Genomic DNA, 20104 nt, shown 5'->3' on the forward strand with positions numbered 1-20104 from the left:
TTCTACACTAAAAAATTAATTTTGGATTTTAACTGTTTTTTCCTGTTTCCTTTCTAATTTGTTTTTTTTTTTTTGTCACTGAACAGAATGGACTTAATTTGAATAATAATAATAAATGTCATCATTATGCAAGAGACTTTTAAACTTGAGAAATAATTATTGCTTTCTATACTATGGAAGAGTATTTATGTCACCGTTGAGAAAAGAATTGATTGACTCGTGTATATGATATAAGTTGTAAATATATTATAAATTCATTGCATCGAAAAAAAATTCTTTTACGTTCCTTTTTTCTATTTCAATATTCCTAACTTTAAAATTAAATTTCCTTTTTGGGAAAAAATGTCCTTTAAAGTAACTTTTTAAAGTAATGCGAATTTTTTCCTCCATATTGGATCCACCATTTTGAATTTTGGAAAATTGGGATTAGATTCGTAAATACAGATCATAAAACCCAGACAATTTAATGAGTTTAGCTCAAAGTAATTATTATATATTTTACATTTTTTTGAAATTGTGACAAACATTTTTTTGTTTTTATTGTTATAATAATAAAGTTATAAATTTATCGCAAAAATATTATATATATTGGAATTGATACAGACGAGTGCGGAGAGATTCCATTCTGTTGTGTGGTGGAGTTTTTAAGTTATAAATGAGTGAAAAATATAATGAAATTTTAAATAAAGGAGATCAATCATTGAAGCGAAAAATCACTGGTAGGCCGATTGGGTTCGTTTACATTGGCATAGAGCCAGGAAGCGAATTATATCCGCTCTCCATCTGCTGATCGAGGAAATCAGGAGTGGCTGTATTAGTCGGTGTAACTTACAATGTTACGGAATATATTACGAAAAGTCAGGAAATAGTCAAAAATACTGCGCAAGGTTGTTGATACTCAGACTTAAATATTTTTTCCAACTCTCGCTGTTCTTAAAAGAGACCTTCTTTCACTAAAGTTTCCACAAATAGATATTCTGACTTCATTATATGTAAATACACTCTTCTTTTTGTAAAAAAAAAATTGGTCTACGTATTTATTTGGTTTGCAATTCCGTTGTTCTCAATTCTCATCCTAAGAATATCTGCGATTTAATTACAAAAAAATTTTATTTTTCTTCAGAAATTATGAAAGTTGTTTTTAATTTTTGGTTTAGGGAAAATATATATTTGATTTAGAGACTATATAAAACTTTTTATTTGGTTCAAATGAATTTTATTTAATTTAAATAAATTTTATTCAGTTCGAATAAATTTTATTTGGTTTAAATGAATTTTATTTGGTTCAAACATATTTTATTTGGTTTAAATATATTTTATTTGGTTAGAATAAATTTTTTTCGGTTCAAATCAATTTTTTTTCGGTTCGAATAAATTTTATTTGTCTTAAATGAATTTTATTTGGTTCAAAAATAAATTTTATTCAGTTTGAAAACTTTTTTTCGGTGCGAATTAATTTTTCTGGTTCAAATAAATTTTATTCCATTGAAATTAATTTTATTTGGTTCAAATATATTTTATTCGGTTCGAATAAATATTTAGTTGGAATGAATTTCATTATTTGGTTTAAATGAATTTTATTTGATAATTTTTTTGTATAATTTCAATTGCATCGCCGAAAAAAGTTTGCTAGAAATATTTATTCTTAATACTATGATATATAAAAAGACTAAAATTACTCCTACGAAATAACTTTTGAAATTAAAGTAAATGATTCAATTTATGGTATATGAGGGCTAAGGACTTTTAAAGCAATTAGTCAGTAGTTACAAATTGAGATAATGTGATTCAAGAGTTAAATGCTGTTTCCTATTTTATTTATTTATTTATTTAGTATTTTGTAAACACCGTTTCTTGTATAATCTATTTTTATTTCTAATTATTATTTAGTAAAAATTTTACGTTTTTTTTATTCAAATAAAGAATTTTAACAGAAAAAATAAAATTTTAAATCAAGGATTTGTTTATGACCGAGCGAAATTAGTGAACGACACTTTTTGGAAGAAATAAAAAATGCATAAAAAATATTATGATTAAAATTTATAACTTGGTTATAATAAAATGAAAAAAAATGGAACGGCCAATGATAAGCTGGAGGGAAAAATTACCGTTAGTTGTTGAGACATCTTTATATTTGAAATTTGCATTACAGCTTCTCTATATTATAACTGTATCCGACAGAATGTATCTTCTTATTTTTTCATAATAATAAAATTATCGGAAATTATTATCAATTTCCAATAATTACAGATATTTTATTATTCCATCAAAAGAAAAATAAATCCATTAAATTTTATCATATTTACACCTTGTTTGCAGTGTCTCTTGTAATTTTTCTCTCAAAAACTATTTCAGTCACATTATCTATGAGATAAAACATCGTTTGATGAGAAAGAGAGAGAAAGAGATGAGTTGGAAAAAATCTCTTGATTGACTTTCATGACATTTATCAGAGAACTGAATTTCTTTTAGGAGTTAAATCAGTTTTATTCAATTTACAAATTCGTATGATTCGTAATAAACATAAATAGAATTTAATAAAAATAAGTAAAAAATCTTAATGGATATATGAAATTTGTTATAAATATTTTAATAATTATTTGAATGATTATTTTAATAATTATTTTAATAATTATTTTAATAATTATTTTAATAATTATTTAAATGACTATTTTAATACTTATTTAAAAAATAGTTTAATACTTATTTTAAAATTTAAAATTTTTTTTATTAATTATTTGAATGATTATTTTAATATTTATTTCAATAATTATTCTTTTTAAATAGATTTTTTCGGAAATGGTACTTTTGTGTTATTGTATTACACATTATAGACAAAATAATAATGACATAAACAATGAGACGGATTTTCTGTTTTTTTTTCTTTCATTGCGCAATACATAAAGCAAGTCTCGTCTAGCGTAGGCGATTACGATACGAGAAACAAATCTGAGATCATCAAAACCTAATTTTACATGAATTATTAACATTTAAACAAATTCCCTGTTGCTTTAAATGTTTCAAGGATAAACTTTTTTAGGAAAAACTTGTTTTTCTTTTGGTTCTTTTGAGTTATCTTTGTATCCTTATTTTGTTATGGATGAAGGTCGAAAAAAAATTAAGGGAAAAAAATTTATAGACGCAGTATTCTTAAATATAAACCTATGAGCAGGAAAAAAATTTATGGCAACTGTTATTATATAGTTATAAAATACAGCCTAAATTGTCTAGAATTTTGTCGTTTATTTGTGTAGGGAATTTTTACTATCTTCGAAGTAAATTTTACTAAATTTTACAAAAATTTACTTGAAACTATTTAGGAAAAAAATTTTGTTCATATTTGAATGTTTGAAACTTTGTAGGAAAATTCGAAAATTGGAAAGTTTACTTGAGAAATTATTTGAGAAATAAAAATTTGTTTTTGAAAATAAAAGATTCAAAATAAAAGCGAACGAACCGGATAATGAAAAGTCAGAGCGTTTTTGATTAGGAAAAAATCATTGAGTGCGGAAATCTGGTCACATATATATATATACAATATATTGTATTTATGAGCGGAGAAAGTTGATAGGAGTAGTGCATATGCTGGTAATATATGAAAGATAAAATTACATGAGAATTGAAACGTGAAAAATATGAAAAGAAAAAGTATGTTAAATTGTCTTGAACATATATTTATGATTTGAGATTATTTAAAAATTCATAAAACGTAACGAACTTTTTCTCATTTAAATTTTTTGCTACTTAAATGCGTCTTTATTTACGGAAAGAAAATTAAAATGTAACATCCCTTTAATGATGAAAAATTAAATTTATTTATCCTATTAATATTAAAATAATAAATATAAAAGATAAATAATAAATATAAAAAGTTAAAACTTAAAAATAAAGAAATATAAAAAATAAAGAAAGTTTCAATAGAAAAATAGTTGTAAGTTAGTTAGTATTTAAAGAAAACAATAATAATTCATTGTTATGATACAATATGAATAGTTCGACTGACAATTATCTGTGTGGAGTTAAAAAAAATTGACAATGAACTTCAAAGATATTGTAAATTGCATAACAAGTAATAACAATAAAAAGGAAAAAATTCTGAAAGATACTATAGTTAATTCGTATTAAAAAATATTCATAAAACCACATGTTCGTACATTTCACAATGTGCAGTAGTTCAGAGTGTTTCCCACGTCTAATCATGCTACTGATTACTATTCTGGTTGAGAGGAATGCACTTCTTTTACCATGACCGAAATTACCTTCAAACGAGTTGAAAAATTAATACAAGAAATAATTTATTGTCTTTTAGAATAATTTTAATTATTATACATGGGAAAGAAACTCGAAGCCTATACTAAACATTTCATTTGTTTCGAATAAATTTTTATTTGGTTCCAATAAGAATTTCATTTGTGTCGAATAAAATTTTTATTTAAAACAAATAAATAGTAGCGAACAAAATTATTTATTTACTAATAAATAAATTAGTAGCCAACTAAATTATTTATTTGTTTTCTTAATTATTTTATTTGTTTCGAATAAATTTTATTTGATTCAAATAAATTTTATTTGTTTTATTTGTTTTCTTAGTGCATTTTTGTAGAATTTTAATAAATTTGTTTATATCGAATTAATTAATTTGAAATTAATTTTTAAAAATTTGCGAAATACCGTAGTTTAGACAGGAAATCAGGATAAAAAGGTGACGAAAACTGAGAGTCCCAGGGAGATAATGTTAACTTTCCTAACCGGAAGCCAAACACGTTTTACTCACTTATATTCACATCATATGTCAGAAAAGTGATGAATACGTGTAAATATACACTTATACAATTATTATAGCAAAATGAGTATTACATATTTTTACTTCGAAGTAGGTTACATGCCAACATTTTAATTCTGAAAAAAATTTGCTGCTTAATTTTTTTCCTATCAACTATTATAGAAAATATATCATAACATATATATTATTATGTTGTTTTATAAATTAGATACTAATATTGAAACGATGAAAATTGAAGTAAATAAAATAATAAAAGTTAAAATAATAAAAATTAAAATACAATCCTTCCTTTATGAGGAAGCAGTAAGTAAAATAATTAAAATAATACTAAGATAATTGAAATAATAAAAAATTAAATAATTATAGGACAACAAAAAATAATAAAATACAAAAATAAGTTTTCAAGACATCAGTCAAATTTAATTAACTTTAAAAAATATTATTGGTATTTATACTGAAATAAATTTAGTTGATTCAAATAAACGATTAATGGTCTGTTTTCAAATAAATATTTGCTTATTCAAATACTGAATTTTTTGGTTCAAACTTCGAATAAAGGTTTAAATAAAAATTATTCGATTCAGGTAAATATTTATTTGATAATATACAAGTAATCAGTTATTTAAATTAAATAAATTTTTTTTAGTCGTGTAAAGTTTGTATAGTTAATTATAACTTTATTTTTTACAAAAAAGTAATAGGTATAAAGAAATTTTGATATTTTTACACATTTCACTAAACTCTCTCTCTCTCTCTCTCCTCAAATAAACATACTGTGCGTAATTAACTGAAATTAATTTAATTTGATTTTGTACAAAGACTCTTTCTTTCCCTTTGAAGTGAGTCAAGAAACTTGAACCCATGTTGTTGATACACGATATAAAAGAACTTGTTTGAAACTCAAAGATAATATTCTTCTGTTTAATTACTTGGCAAAATTAAGAAAATAAATGTGGTGAAAAAATATTCCTAAACACACTTTTCTTCAGTAAAAATTTACATGAAATCTAATTTTTTATACGATGGTCAAAATTTTTTTAAAATTTGATTAATTTGATTGCTTTTTTCAATTTTCTTTGAATTATAAAGAAAACATTTCGAATGATTGAAAAAATCAAGTTAACTCATCGTTGAATCCCACCATATTCGAAGAAATTTCTTTCAATGTATCGTTTAGAAAAAAATTTTCCATGAAAGAAATCTTCTATCTTTAAATCTTCTACTCATGTTTCAGAGAAGTTGTTTTTAAAGTCAAAGAGACTTTCTCTAAGTTGACGAAATGTTTTACAATTCAGGGGAACTTTTTTAATGGAAAGAAATTTTCACTTAATTAAAATATATTTTTTTTGGATTATAAAAGGATTAGAAATTTTTGTACATTCAGAAAAGGATTTGATTGAAACAACCAAATTTTGACTGAAACTGCTAAATTTTGATTTAAGCGAGCAAATTTTGTTTGAAACAACCACATTTTTATTAAAACGACCAAATTTTATTTGAAACAACTAAATTTTGGTTGAAATAACAAAATTTTGTTGAAAGCAACCACACTTTGATTAAAACAACCAAATTTTGTTTTAAACAAGCAAATTTTGGCAACATATACTCGGTATATGTATAAGCATTACATAGAAATAAGACGAAAAAAAAATTGACTGTAAACAAACCATCACCTCAAATGAAGGTTAATAATAGTGATGGTGAGCTGCTCATAAACTTTTTTTTCTGTCTTATTTCATTTTTATTTCACACGTATAACGTTCGCGCGTGCAAGCGTGAAGGCACGCACAAAATAAGTATGACGCTCGAATCGCACATACTTCCATGATGTAAAAAAAAAGTCGTACTTATGTTGTAATTTCGAATACATAATATAACAATATATATATATACATAAATATTATCAACAGTCACGACAATGACTTTGTTCTCACATTGTAAATCAATGTGAATTTTCCGTCTGTTCAGATTAATTGCTATATACGTGTCGAGGGCCGATTCGATCGACCTATTTTTTAAACTACTGTGCCTATGCAATAACAAAATTAATTATTTATAATCGTTCGTGCACTGACAGAGAGTTACGGTTTTTTAAAATTTATTTATATAAACACTTTTCAATTTTATCGAAAACGAAAAGTCATTTTTTCATAATTTAATTCTTTAAAATAATCACAATTTAAAAATTAAAAAAAATTGTTTAATTTAAGAAGAAAATCTTTTTATATTAAAAGCAAACTTTTTATTTTTATTATCTGGAAAAATTAAATAAATTATTATTTTATAAGCCAAAGAAATTGTACACTGAAAAAAAATTTATTTGATTCAAATAACCAAATACTTGACTATTATCAATTAAATATTTAATTAAATCAAGTAATTTTTATTTGAGTCAATTATAAATGGTTCATTTCATATATGCTTCAAATACTGAAATTATTTGTTTAAATACCGAAATTATTGGTTCACATACCATTTGACTCCAGTAAATATTTTTTGATTCAATTAAATACTTAATTGATAATAGTCAATTAATTGGTTACTTGAATCGAATAAATTTTTTTTGTTGCTTCAAGCACTAAAATACAATTTTTTTTATTTAAAAAACCAATTTATTTGGTTCAAGTAAATATTTATTTGTTAATAGACTAGTAATCGGTTATTTGTATAAAATCAATTTATTTTCAATTTAAAAAAGTAATTATTTTTTAAATTTCAAAATCACTTTTTGAGGTCGAACGAATTTTTTAAAATTCTCTTTGATAGATTTTCAATTTAAGATTTATTGATTTATTATTATAGTTATTATATGTAATTGGAATTATTTGTAGTCTATTTTTTTATTTTTTTAATATTTGTATTTTTTTTAATAGTTGTTACATAAAAAATTATTTTATTATTATTATTTTTCATTAGGTATTATTAAAAAGAAATTTTTAATTTTGAAAAAATATATTTTGAAGAAGAAAAAAAGAATTAAAAATTGTAATTGGAATTATTTGTAGTCTATTTTTTTATTTTTTTAATATTTGTATTTTTTTTAATAGTTGTTACATAAAAAATTATTTTATTATTATTATTTTTCATTAGGTATTATTAAAAAAAAAAATTTAATTTTGAAAAAATATATTTTGGAGAAGAAAAGGAACAATTTTTGTAAAGTTAAATTTTTATAAATCATTTTTTTCTTTTTTTGTTTCTTTAATCAAAGTTATGGAAAAATGACGTTTCGATTTTGATAACACATGGTCACGTATATTGTACTTAGATACTAAAGAGGTAAGATGGCCGGGCTCAAGGATACCATGAATTCTTAATGAATCGTTTTCGATACCGTTGTCTCGTCGCGAGAATGTGTATAGTGAAGAATGTGGGACGCCACGTATGGTCCTCGGTCATCAGGATGAACATTTATGGATATCTACTGTTCATTCAGACAGTGTAATCATCACTATTAGAACCACCTACATTCAATTCTTCTATACTAGAATCCATAGGAAAAAATATATATTTTCCTTATATTGATTAATTCATATTGTACACGCGGAAACTTCTTTTTTTATTTATTCTATTTTTTAAAATCAAAATTTCTACAAAAAAAGAAAATTAAAACGAGAAAAATTGACGTAATGTGTAAAAATGTTATTTTAGGAGAAAATGGAATTAAATATATTTATAAAATGGTTTTGTTTTGTTCTGTTTAAAGAAATTTTTCGATTTGACTTTATAAAAAAGCGACTGTAAAGTTTACAACGTTTATAATCAATATATAATGATAACAAATATTTTTCACACGAAAAAAATTCTTTTATTCGGAAATTTTTTTTTAATAATAAGTTGAATTTGTAAAAAAAAATTTCAAGCGAAAAATTATAGAAATTTGCTTAGAAAATTATTTTCTCTTCCAATTTGTTAATCGTAAACATTGCAAACTTCACGAATGTAAAAAAGGCAGTAAAAAATTTCTTTTTGATTTTTTTTCGTAATTTACAATTAGTAATTAGTAATATAATAGTAACATAATTATTTTGAACGAAAATTTATACAAAATTATAAATAATATTGTAATAAATTAATTAATTAGTTGATGATTAATTACAATATGAATTATATTTGAATCATATTTTAAGATTTGTAAATACTTTTTTGTTATATAGTAATATTGGATCAATATTGCATTAAAGTATTTAAATAAAGTAATTAATAAAGTTAATTCAAAGTATTTTGAAAAAATTATTTCAGTAAAATAATTAATTGATAAATATTTATGTATAACAGATGTATATAAATTTGATTCAATTATTATCGAATAATTGTATTTGTATTTGTTTAAAAGTCATTTTAAAGTCAATAAATAATCAATTTTCGGAGTTCGGATTATATTCATAATCCAAACTCCGAAAATTGATTATTTCTTGACTTTAGTAAAAATTAGTTAAAAGTAAAATTTCAACAAAATAATAAAAAGTTGTTATTCATGTAAATAAAATTTAAAAATATTAAATATCTTCTTCATGGAAATTAATATTTGATAATAATAGTAAAGTAATCGATTATTATTTGAACCAAATAAATTTTTTCATTCAATCGATTGCAAACTACAATCAAAAATGTAAGTTTCATTGATTGAAGTTTTTTTTTACTCCTGTTGTGATTTAATATAATGCGCCTTATTATTACTTCATTATAATAAAAAAACATTCTTTAATCTAATCATAAAAAATTTTTTGTTTTCTGCTTTAAAATATATAAAAAAAACATATATTCTAAATATTTATCAAACTGCACGTATATATTTATATATTTGTGTGTATGTCAGATAAAGCTCAATTTGTGTTCTAAAAATATACATTTTATCATTTAACAATATTAATTTCTATAATAACTGACAAGAAGTTTATCCTTTTAGGAAAAATTATTGGCATAAACTCAAGGTTCCATATGTGTTGTTCACGTATCAAAAAGTCACAAATGTCTTCCGTATATTACGAAAAGAAAACTTTTACACTTCGTTAAACACAAAAATTATTTTAAATTGACTTTAACGTTTTATTTTATTTAAATTTCAAATGAGATCAAATTAAATTAAATGAAAACAACGAATAAAATACAAAAACATAAAAATAAAATTAATATAATAATAATAAAAACTCTTAAAATATAAAATTGTAAAAAAAAAAAAAATGTTAAAATTGTAAAATGTCTTCACATTATTTATTTGACTAATTATAAAAAAACGGTTCTGCAAACAAATATTAAATAATAATAATAATAATAATACTAATAATACTAGTAATAATACGAGTAATAATATTATCATAATAATAAAAATGATATTATAATAAAGTAAAAATCTAAAAACAATAAAAATAAGGTAAAATTGGAATTTAATAAAATTTTAAAATTTGATAAATATTTATATAATAAAATTATTTTAATGCAATTTTATAAAAAATATTTAAATATTTAAAAATCAAATTTCCCTTAAAAGAAAAGAATTAAATAGTATTAAATTGAATGCGTTGACATTCCGATATTATATATGTAGCATTGATTTTTTTCGTGACCCTGCTCACAAACTTGAATAAGGGAAGTCACTTTACATAATAAGGTGATTTTTTTTTCTTATTGGCGGGAAAACAACTTTTATGCACGAGAATACAAGAACGGAGAGAAAGTCATCATTAATTGATATATGGTTCGACGAGTTCTCTTATTAGTAAAAAGGTGCACTGACCCGAAAGAGTTATATACTTTGTATTGCATACATATAAGTCAAAAAATTTCAAATGTCTTACAATATCAATGAGAGATAAAGTATATTTAATTAAACAGGAAGAGTGTGATTTCAATATTCTTAAATGTATATTATATATATGACAAAATAATGAACAAATATTGAAGAGAAAACAAAAATTCCAAAGAATTTCATTTTATTTTATCTCTGTCAATATTATTTTATTGTTATCCCACGTCATTTTTTTTTTAAGGTGAAAAGCTGAAAATTTTATCTCAAATAATAATGATTCATTTGTTAGAGATAAAATTTATACTTTTTTAATGGTGTTTTTTTTATGAAATAGTTGAAAGTCTGTGGTAATAGTTTATTAATAATTCTGAATCAAAGAATGACGAAATTTTTTTATCTTTTTGTTTTTGACACATTATCTAAATTTGAATTGGGAAAAATGTTTAAGTACTAAATTCATTTTGTGACAGATTTTTTGCTGTCGAATTAATAAATTTTACTAGTAAATAGAATTTTCTATTAATTTATTAGTAAATTTTACTGTAGTTAATAGTAAAATTTCTACTAAACTAGTAAATTTCTACTAATTTATTAGTAAAATTTACTATGTAATAAATAAATACAACTAAAAAAATTTCTACTAATTTATTAGTAAAATTTACTAATTCAAAAGCAAAAAGTCAGTTACTAATTCAAATTATAAAAAAATTTTATTAATTTAAATTTAGAGATCTATTACAGGATTGACACTATTTCTGACAATAATTTTTTTTTAAATAACTTAATTTTTCAAGAACTATCATAAAATTATGAGTTATAAATTATTTGATGAATAATTTTTACAATTTTCATAAATGCTGGATTGATAGAAAAATTTTAGTTAAAAATACTAAAAAAAAAATTGAATTTTGGAAAAGTTACAAATGATTCCAGAAATTCAATTATTTTCAAAAGTTATAAAAATTCTTCGCGAAAATTCAATTATGTTCAAAAATTTTTTAAAAATTCTCGTCAAAATTTCAATAAAATTCTTCATCGAAATTCAATTATTCTTAAAAATTTTAATAAAATTCTTGGCAAAATTTCACAGGAATTCAATTATTTACAAAATTTTTAATAAATTTCTTCGAAATAATTCAATTATTTTCATAAGTAATAAAATTTTCACAGGAATTCAATTACTTAAAATACAAAATTACATAAAATTTTTCGAAAAATATCAATTATTTAAAAAGATTTTTATAAAATTCGTCGCAAGAATTCAATTACCTATTTAAAAAAATTTAACAAAGTCCTTTTCAAGAATTCAATTATTTTTATAAATAATGAAATTCTTTACCGAAATTCAATTATTCTTATAAACTTGAATAAAATTCGTTGCAAGAATTCAATTATTTACATAAATAATAAAATTCTTCACAGAAATTCAGTTATTTTTATAAACTTGAATAAAATTCGTTGGAAGAATTAAATTGTTTTTAAAAAGTAATAAAATTCTTCGCAGAAATTCAATACGTTCAAAAAGTAAATAAAAATTTTTGTCTAAATTTCAAGTATCTTTATAAATAATAAAATTCTTCATCCGAAATTCAATTATTTTAGAAAAATTTTAATAAAATTCTTGGGAAAATTTTAATTATTGTCATAAATAATAAAACTCATCGCAGGATTTTAATTATTTTTGATACAATTTTAATCAAATTCCTCGAAAAATGTTATTATTCTAAAAAATTTTATTAAACTATGTCAAAAGAATTCAATTATTTGAAAAATTGTTGATACAATTCTTTATGAGAATTCAATTTTAAGAAACATTCAATTATTCAATAAATTATTTATTTGTTAATTTAAATCTAATTGAATTCTTCTAGAATTTTCCAATAAAAATTAATTATTTTTATTAATTCACTTTTATTTATTATTAATTAATTAATTAACAACTCTATCATTAATATGATTAGTATTATTACTATTATTGTTATTATTGATATTGGTTTATTAATTAATTAATTTTATTATTTTTTTTTAGGTATTATTTATTAATTTTTGGTTTTTAACTTGATTATTTATTTTTTCGACAAGGGAATTAGTTTCTATTATGTTTCTTGAAATTTGAAACACATATGGACTTGATATGAGAGGAAGTTTACTGACGATTGAGTAAACTTTACTAAAGACGATAAAAAGGAAAAAAATTGCGACATGAAATTAATTATAAGTCCGGATGCAAGCGTTTATTAGAGAGGAAGATGTCGATTTCATTATTGCAACACACAATTCTCTGAGATTAAAATAAAAATAATCTAATAATATAATCTTCTTCATCATTTGTATATCGATAGAATAATTTTAAAAATCGCATTGTGCAATTTTATTGAGAATTTAATTTTTTCTAAACTCGTTAGTAAAATTTAATAATATAATGTCGAAGGAAATATTTTTTATTTAAAATATTTTCTTAAATTACTGATTACAATAGAAATTAAAAACTTAAATAAAAACTTTACAATTAATTTTTTTTCACAGTGATGATACAAAATTATTGTAAAAGGAATTTAATTTGAAGGCGAGAAATAATTATAAATTTCGTTCTTTTGAAAGTTCAAAATTTTCTTAGAATCATTTTTTAAAGCAGATTTAAAGAAAAACTTTGCTAAGTTTTGAATGTTCAAGGAAGGGAATTCTCTTTTCGAATTTAAATACTTTCAAGAATAAACAGAAAAGAAAAATAATGTAAATTAAATATTTTCTCAGATGAGAATTAATTTGTTTTGATATAAAAAATAATTTTTTAGTTCTTTAATTAAATGTACTAATTTTGGAAGAGAATCGCAGTCATCTTTTCAAAGTCTCACGCACCGTTGACTAAAAATTCCCGTTACTAAAGTTCATGAAGTTGAACGTCATTGTGGAAATGTATTTTTATGTGAAAACAACATTTTTTTAGCTATAAAAATTTAAAATTTAAAAAACATTAACCACTGAAAAAAAGGCAAGAATTTAAATTTATTGCAAATGAAAAACTGTCTATTTTATGAATTTTTTTTTTCAATTACAGCAAAAACTTTCTCTTCTTTACAAAATATATTAATAATCAAATATTGGTTTCATTTGAAAGTAATTATGAAAATTGTTTTTTTGTTGTTTTTAATTTCGGTCAAAATGTCAGTCATTTTACTATGCGGTAAATTGACCATGGCACAGGCTCTGAATTATATTGTATAAGCAATACCAGTTTTATTTAAACAGGATTTCTATCGCGCTTTCTAGGAAGAGAACCGCACATAGTTGAGACACTTGGTACCAAGAGTGGATATTAGAAAAAAGAAATAGGAAAGATGAAAAAAAAGGGGGAAAAATGTTTATTTTTATAAATAAACGTCATCTTATATAGATAGAAATATGTATTTACCGCAATCTTATTAGAATTGAAAAGACTTCTTTTGTATTTTATTTATGATTTTATTTATGATTTTATTCACTATTTTATTCGTGATTCTATTCGCGATTTTCAAATGGGAACATAAACCATAATTTAGACCATAATTTATTCGCGTTGTAAAATTACTAATTCATCTTTATTTCCTCTTTATTTTGATATATGTATATATTAAATCTGAAATTCAATTGTGAGATGTTTATTTTCTTACCCGGTGTTTATTGAAATATTGGCGACAATTCAAGGATTCTTGGATATTTTATAATATTGGAACTTTTTAGCCTCGTAGCGAAAGAAACAAAATCGAAGAAAAGGATTTTTTTCTTGGATTTCATATTGCATGTGCGTTCAAAAAAAAATTTTTTATTTTGAATTAGGTGTCTTTTCCTCCTCCCTACATTTTTCTATATACACGCACGTTAGAAAGTCACGAGAGTCTCTCAACAATAATAATTGCTTTCTTATATTTTCTGTGTTAAATTCACTGATAAGTTTTTTTTTAAATTGTAATAAAAAAATATTTAATGTTTAATAATTTAATAAATTTAATATTCAATAATATAAAGTAAATATGTTTAATAATTAATATATTTTAGAATAATTATAATATTCTAAAGTTCTCAACGTTCAAGTGAATGAAATTAATTTGCTTCTTTTTTAAATTTTATTTCAACAATTTTGCGTCACTGTCAAATAAACTTAAATGTCAAATTTGTTAAATATAAAATTTAATTTTTTTATTTTATTTTTTATTTGAATTAAAATAACAAGGAATAAAAAAATTTATTTCATTCCTATCAGTAATTTAGGAAAATATTTTTATTTAAAAATATTTCGTTTATTTGCACGTTCAAAACTTATGTGGATCATAAGATATATTTTGGATTATAAGGAATATAATTTAAGAGAATTATAATTTATTATTGCTTTGAAAATAAGAAATTTATGTTATCGTGTCATCTTTTATATAAATATTTTTGATAGTGAAACGAAAACTAATATTTGAAGTTCGAGTTTCTTTGGAGTATTTTCTTTACACATTTGTGTAAAGAACTTTTTAGAAACGATATTTCTTGATAAAATTTTCAAAATAGGGAAAATTGTAAAGATTTAAAATTATTGTCCTGAAAATAAAATTTTATTTTATAAAATATTTTCCCTGGAGAACATTGTAACCTTGAAAATTAAGAAGTAATGCTTTTTTTAAAAAGTTTTTCACTGTATTGATAATCAAAGTGATAATCAAGTACTTGAAAAAAAGTGCATGTGCAACACGCGATGCATTATAACACGAATCTTCGAGGCATTTTTTTGTTTAGTGCATGTGTTCATATTTATATTAAATAAGTGTATAAATTTAACATTCTCGTGGTTTTATTTAAATATTATTGAAATATTTTCGTTTATTGTAAAATAGAAAATTTATTTAGATGTGAATTAGAAATTTTTAAAAATTTAAACGAAAGATGAAACTAAAAATGACGAGAATAAGTGATTAATTTTTTATTACAATTAATTATTATAAAATAAATAATAACTATATAAATATGAAAAATAAAAAAATATACACTGAGAAAACAATATATTTGAATCAAACATAATTATCTTTGTTATGCAGTCAACAACAAATTATTTTTGAATTAAACATAATAATTTTGATTCAATAAAAATTATAGGTTTAATTCAATTATATAAAATATAATTCATAATATAATTCATAACATAATTTTTTGGTTAGCTACTTATTTTGGGATTAAAAAAAATTTGTCTCGGTGTGAATATAAAAAAATTAAAATATTTAAATATATTTGAAAAAGGGAAATGCGTTCTTAAAAAAATGACAATAAGGAATAAAAAAAATTTATTGCCAATTAGAAGGAATTAAAAATTTTTTTTCTGGAATTTTTTCTTCAAGTAAAGGGACATTAATGCATATACAGAAATAATGACGTAAAAGTATGTAATATCATACTTAACTCATTGTTAGACATGAAGATGAATGTGACAGATGAGAAAAGAAATTTAATTGTGTTAAAAAAAGAGAGACTTGAAAGGCGTCCTTCTGCGATGCATTTATGGTGATTTATTTATGGTCGCGCATAGATGCAATTCTTTGAGTCGTTTCTTGACTAAGAAGATAAAAATATACTTATATTGAATAATCATTTTTTTTTATTTGTAAATTGAGGAAAAAATGAGGAAATGAAAAAATATTCTTGATTTTTGTGTTGAATTGACTTTTTAACTACGAGAGATGGATTAAGATATTCATCTTATGATAGATAAATAAAATTCAAATTTAATGTTCTTGTACGATAAAAGAGGTTTTTCTCCTACGCTTTTTTGGTATTTAAATCTTGTTGTTTCTTTTTTTGGATAATTGAGTAAATGAATCCAACAGCTGGTTTTAGTTTCCCGACTGAAACGTGCTTTCTTCTTTCTACATAGTTCAATAAAATGTTCCAAAAATAGTTGTCGAGACCCATTTTGAAGTAGCAATAAGCAAATCAGAATATAGTGTGTATTAAGAACAGAATTTAGGGGAATTACAACAAAAGCAATTTTATATGATTCAGTTTTGAGTTTAAAAAAAATTTTAAATTTGAACTTTTTTTTTATTGACGTTTCGTTAATATTTTCGACTCCAATATTTTATGTTCCTAAAATTTCGAAACTTCAACTGAACGACAATATTTTTTTTATCTTCTTTCGTCTGTATTTTTTAAAAATTAATTTTGTATATTAATTAATTTTTAACTAAGTAATTATTCTTCTTTTTTCAAAAATATTTGTGCAGAAGAGAAATTTTGTTCATTTTGAACTTTGCGGGAAAATATAATATTTTTGGAGTGCGGAAATTCATTTTATCAAATTTGAAAATAGAAATACTTTAAAGTGTTAAATTTGACTCCAAATGAGTTAAAATCAGTTTAATTATTAATTAAGGCGGTAATTATTTTGATTTGATTGAAAATTGGCTCAATTGGAGTAATGACTTCTTTTTATAGAAATACTCCGAATAATAAATAAATAATAAATTAATTTGTAAATGAAGTAATTAGTAATTAATTATTATAATTTATATTATATAATTGATCAAATAAGAATTGATGACAAAAAATTTGTTTGTAAATAATTCAGAGGAAATTTTACAATTTCCTCTGAATTATTTACAAACAAATTTTTTGTTTACAAATAAAAAGCAAAAAAGAAACGAATTATAATTCATTTTTTATTATTAATTATTATAAACAATAAAATAAAAATTATCATGTAAAATTTAATTTGTTTTATAAATAAACTTCTTCAGGAACAAATTTTGTGTTTACAATAATAAAAAGCAAAAAAAAAAAAAAAAAAAATGAAAATTATAAAATAAGTTATAGTTAATTAATTAATATTTATTAAATTATGTTTAAAAACATTAGAACAATTTAAATAATAATTTTTTAAGGTAGAAAAAAAGAAGTATGACAATTAGCTGTTTCGGATAGACAAGAACCTTTAATCGACAATCAATAACCATTAATAAAAAAATCAAACATTTGTTCATGAATCAAGTATAATTTGAATAAAATGGAAAAGCATTTACGTCAAATATTCAAGAAATTATTCCAATTGAGACACGCATTTACTATATAGTAGAGGAAAAAAGAAAATTATATTTTATTTTTATTTAGTCTATAATTACTTTTCTATATTGGTCTTTAATTTGAATAGCAAATAGTCACTGAATGATAAAACTTATAAAATAAGTTTGACGTTTAAATGGTTTATTGTAATGGTCTATTTTAAGACTTATTAATTTACTAATAGAAAATTTTAGCTTTTATACAAAAATGTCTCATCAATAAATGTATAAAAAAATTATCATTAGAATTGGAAAAAAATTGTTATTTTAAAATAATTAAAATAAATATTTATAAAATCATAGATATAGTGACAGGTGACGCAATAATGTAAATGTTGGAAGTAACTTCTTTTTAGTGGAATAATAAAAAAAAATTCTACACTTAAAATGAAATTAATTGACTCAAAGTAATACGTGACTCAACGTTTAAATCTATAGAAATCTAGGAAAAAGTTTTATTTCAAAAATTTATAAATTGAAATCGATAAAAGTGATCGATTATCGAAATTTTATTATTTTGTTAAATTGTTATTTTATTTAAAAATTAACATATTTTAAAATCGTAATTTGAGTCGATTAATAAGTAAAAAAAATTCTGTACTTTAAATGTATTTTAAAAAATTTGAAAAGAAGAGAAAAATTTGTGAAAATATTAAATTTAAAATAAACATATTTTAAAATAAGTAAAATAAATTCTACGCTTTAAATGTATTTTTAAAAATTTGAAAAGAAGAGAAAAATTTAGTGAAATATTAAATTTAAAATAAACATATTTTAAAATCGTAATTTAAAACGTAATTTGAGTTGATTAATAAGTAAAAAAAAATTCTATACTTTGAATGTGTTTTAAAATATTTTAAAAAAAGAGAAAAATTGAGGATAGAGTATAGTATTACGATAGAGTATAGTAAAAATTACCAATTGGGCAACTTTGAGCATGCCAGGCTTATTCCGGAAGTAATCCGTATTAATATCATTGAGAGTGAATCCTGGATTTTGTCCAGGTTCTGTCTTGACTGTTGGTACCTGACGAGGATTATTCCCCGTGGTATGAGTTGTAGTTTCGTGAACTGTGACCACAGTTTCCGACATCATGCTTCTTTTGATGTGTATAAAATTTAGTTTTTTTTTTAAATTTTTAAATTAATCCTTGCGCACAATTTTTTGCACAATATATATATATTTTTTTTTGGTTTTTAGCGAACTGTGAATTCACAGGAAGCACTTTTTGTAAAATTTATTAAATTATTATTTATTTATTTATTTTTTTGGGAAATTTTAACGCGCGTAATTTGAACGATATTTCGCGGGAATATGAATTTTAAAAAAAGAGTTCACCGGGTTATACAGTTATGGGACACCTGTTAGATCACAATTGAGAACAATTCAGACACAAACCGCTACAGCGGCAACACCACTGCATACTAAGGCATGAAGGTGTAGCTGATCCGCTACTTTTGCCCCGAACTCCACGTGCCCCTCATCAGTACTTTTCAATTCAGTGACGGCTTTCAGTTTCTCTGTACCCTATTTTTCTTTAGATTTTCAGTGAAAATTTAGTTAGAAATCTGTTTATATGGTTTTTTAAATTAATTTTTATTATTAGTTATGCTGTTATTTAATTAATAATAATTCGAATTTTGCTAAGTTGATGAATAACACTAAATTAATAATAACATTAATTTTATTATTAATTTAAGTTTATTTAGTAATTTAGTAAAATTTGAATTATTAATTAATTGAAATAATTTTAAAAAATAATAAATTTTGCTAAACTACTAAATTAAACTAAATTAATTTAATTAATAAATTAGTTTATTTAGCAATTTAGGAAACTTTGAATTATTATTAATTAAATTAAACAATTTTAAAAAGTAATTCAGCTGAATTGCTAAGTAAAACTAAATTAATAGTAAAATTAGTTTTATTATTTATTTAGTTTTATATTTAGTAATTTATGATAATTTTTGTTTTATTATTAGTTTAGTCTTATTTAGCGAAACTAATTTTATTATTAATAATTTAATAACTAAATTAATTTTGCTAAACTGCAAAATAAAACTAGTTTTGTTGATAATTAATTAATAAAATATTAAATTATTAATAAAACTTTTTAAACTTTATTATTAATTTACTTTTATTTATAAATTTTGCAAAATTAGTTTTAATACAAATTAATTATGCAATAATAAAATCGTTTTATTATTATAATTAAATTTATTCTGCAATTTTTAGCAAAAATTAGTTTGGTTACTAAGTAATTAAATTTCGTTAATAATTGACAAATTGTAAATATTTGATAATTTACCTAAATAATAAAACTAAGTTTGTTACTAATTTTTTTTTATTAATTTTTCTTCATTTTTATTTTATTTTATTAATAATTTACTTTTATTTATCAATTTAGCAAAATTAGTTTCATTATTAATTAATTAAACAACAATAAACTCGTTTTATTATTAATTTAGTTTTATTTAGAAATTTAGCAAAATTAGTTTTGTT

General features: G+C 21.6%; 1 protein-coding gene across 1 annotated transcript in view; it reads right to left on the reverse strand.

Annotated features, from left to right (window-relative positions):
* Positions 1 to 19045, reverse strand: part of LOC122501933 (CKLF-like MARVEL transmembrane domain-containing protein 4) — a 30619-nt gene extending 11574 nt beyond the window's left edge. Inside the window, exon 1 of the mRNA XM_043611725.1 lies at positions 18521 to 19045. Within this exon, the coding sequence (XP_043467660.1) occupies positions 18521 to 18697 (177 nt within the window). The 5' untranslated portion in view covers positions 18698 to 19045. The remainder of the gene's footprint in view (positions 1 to 18520) is intronic.
* Positions 19046 to 20104: the final 1059 nt, after the last annotated feature.

This window comes from Leptopilina heterotoma, unplaced genomic scaffold (assembly GCF_015476425.1).
Source record: "Leptopilina heterotoma isolate Lh14 unplaced genomic scaffold, ASM1547642v1 Lhet_219, whole genome shotgun sequence".
In the NCBI taxonomy this organism is placed as follows: Eukaryota; Metazoa; Arthropoda; class Insecta; order Hymenoptera; family Figitidae; genus Leptopilina; species Leptopilina heterotoma.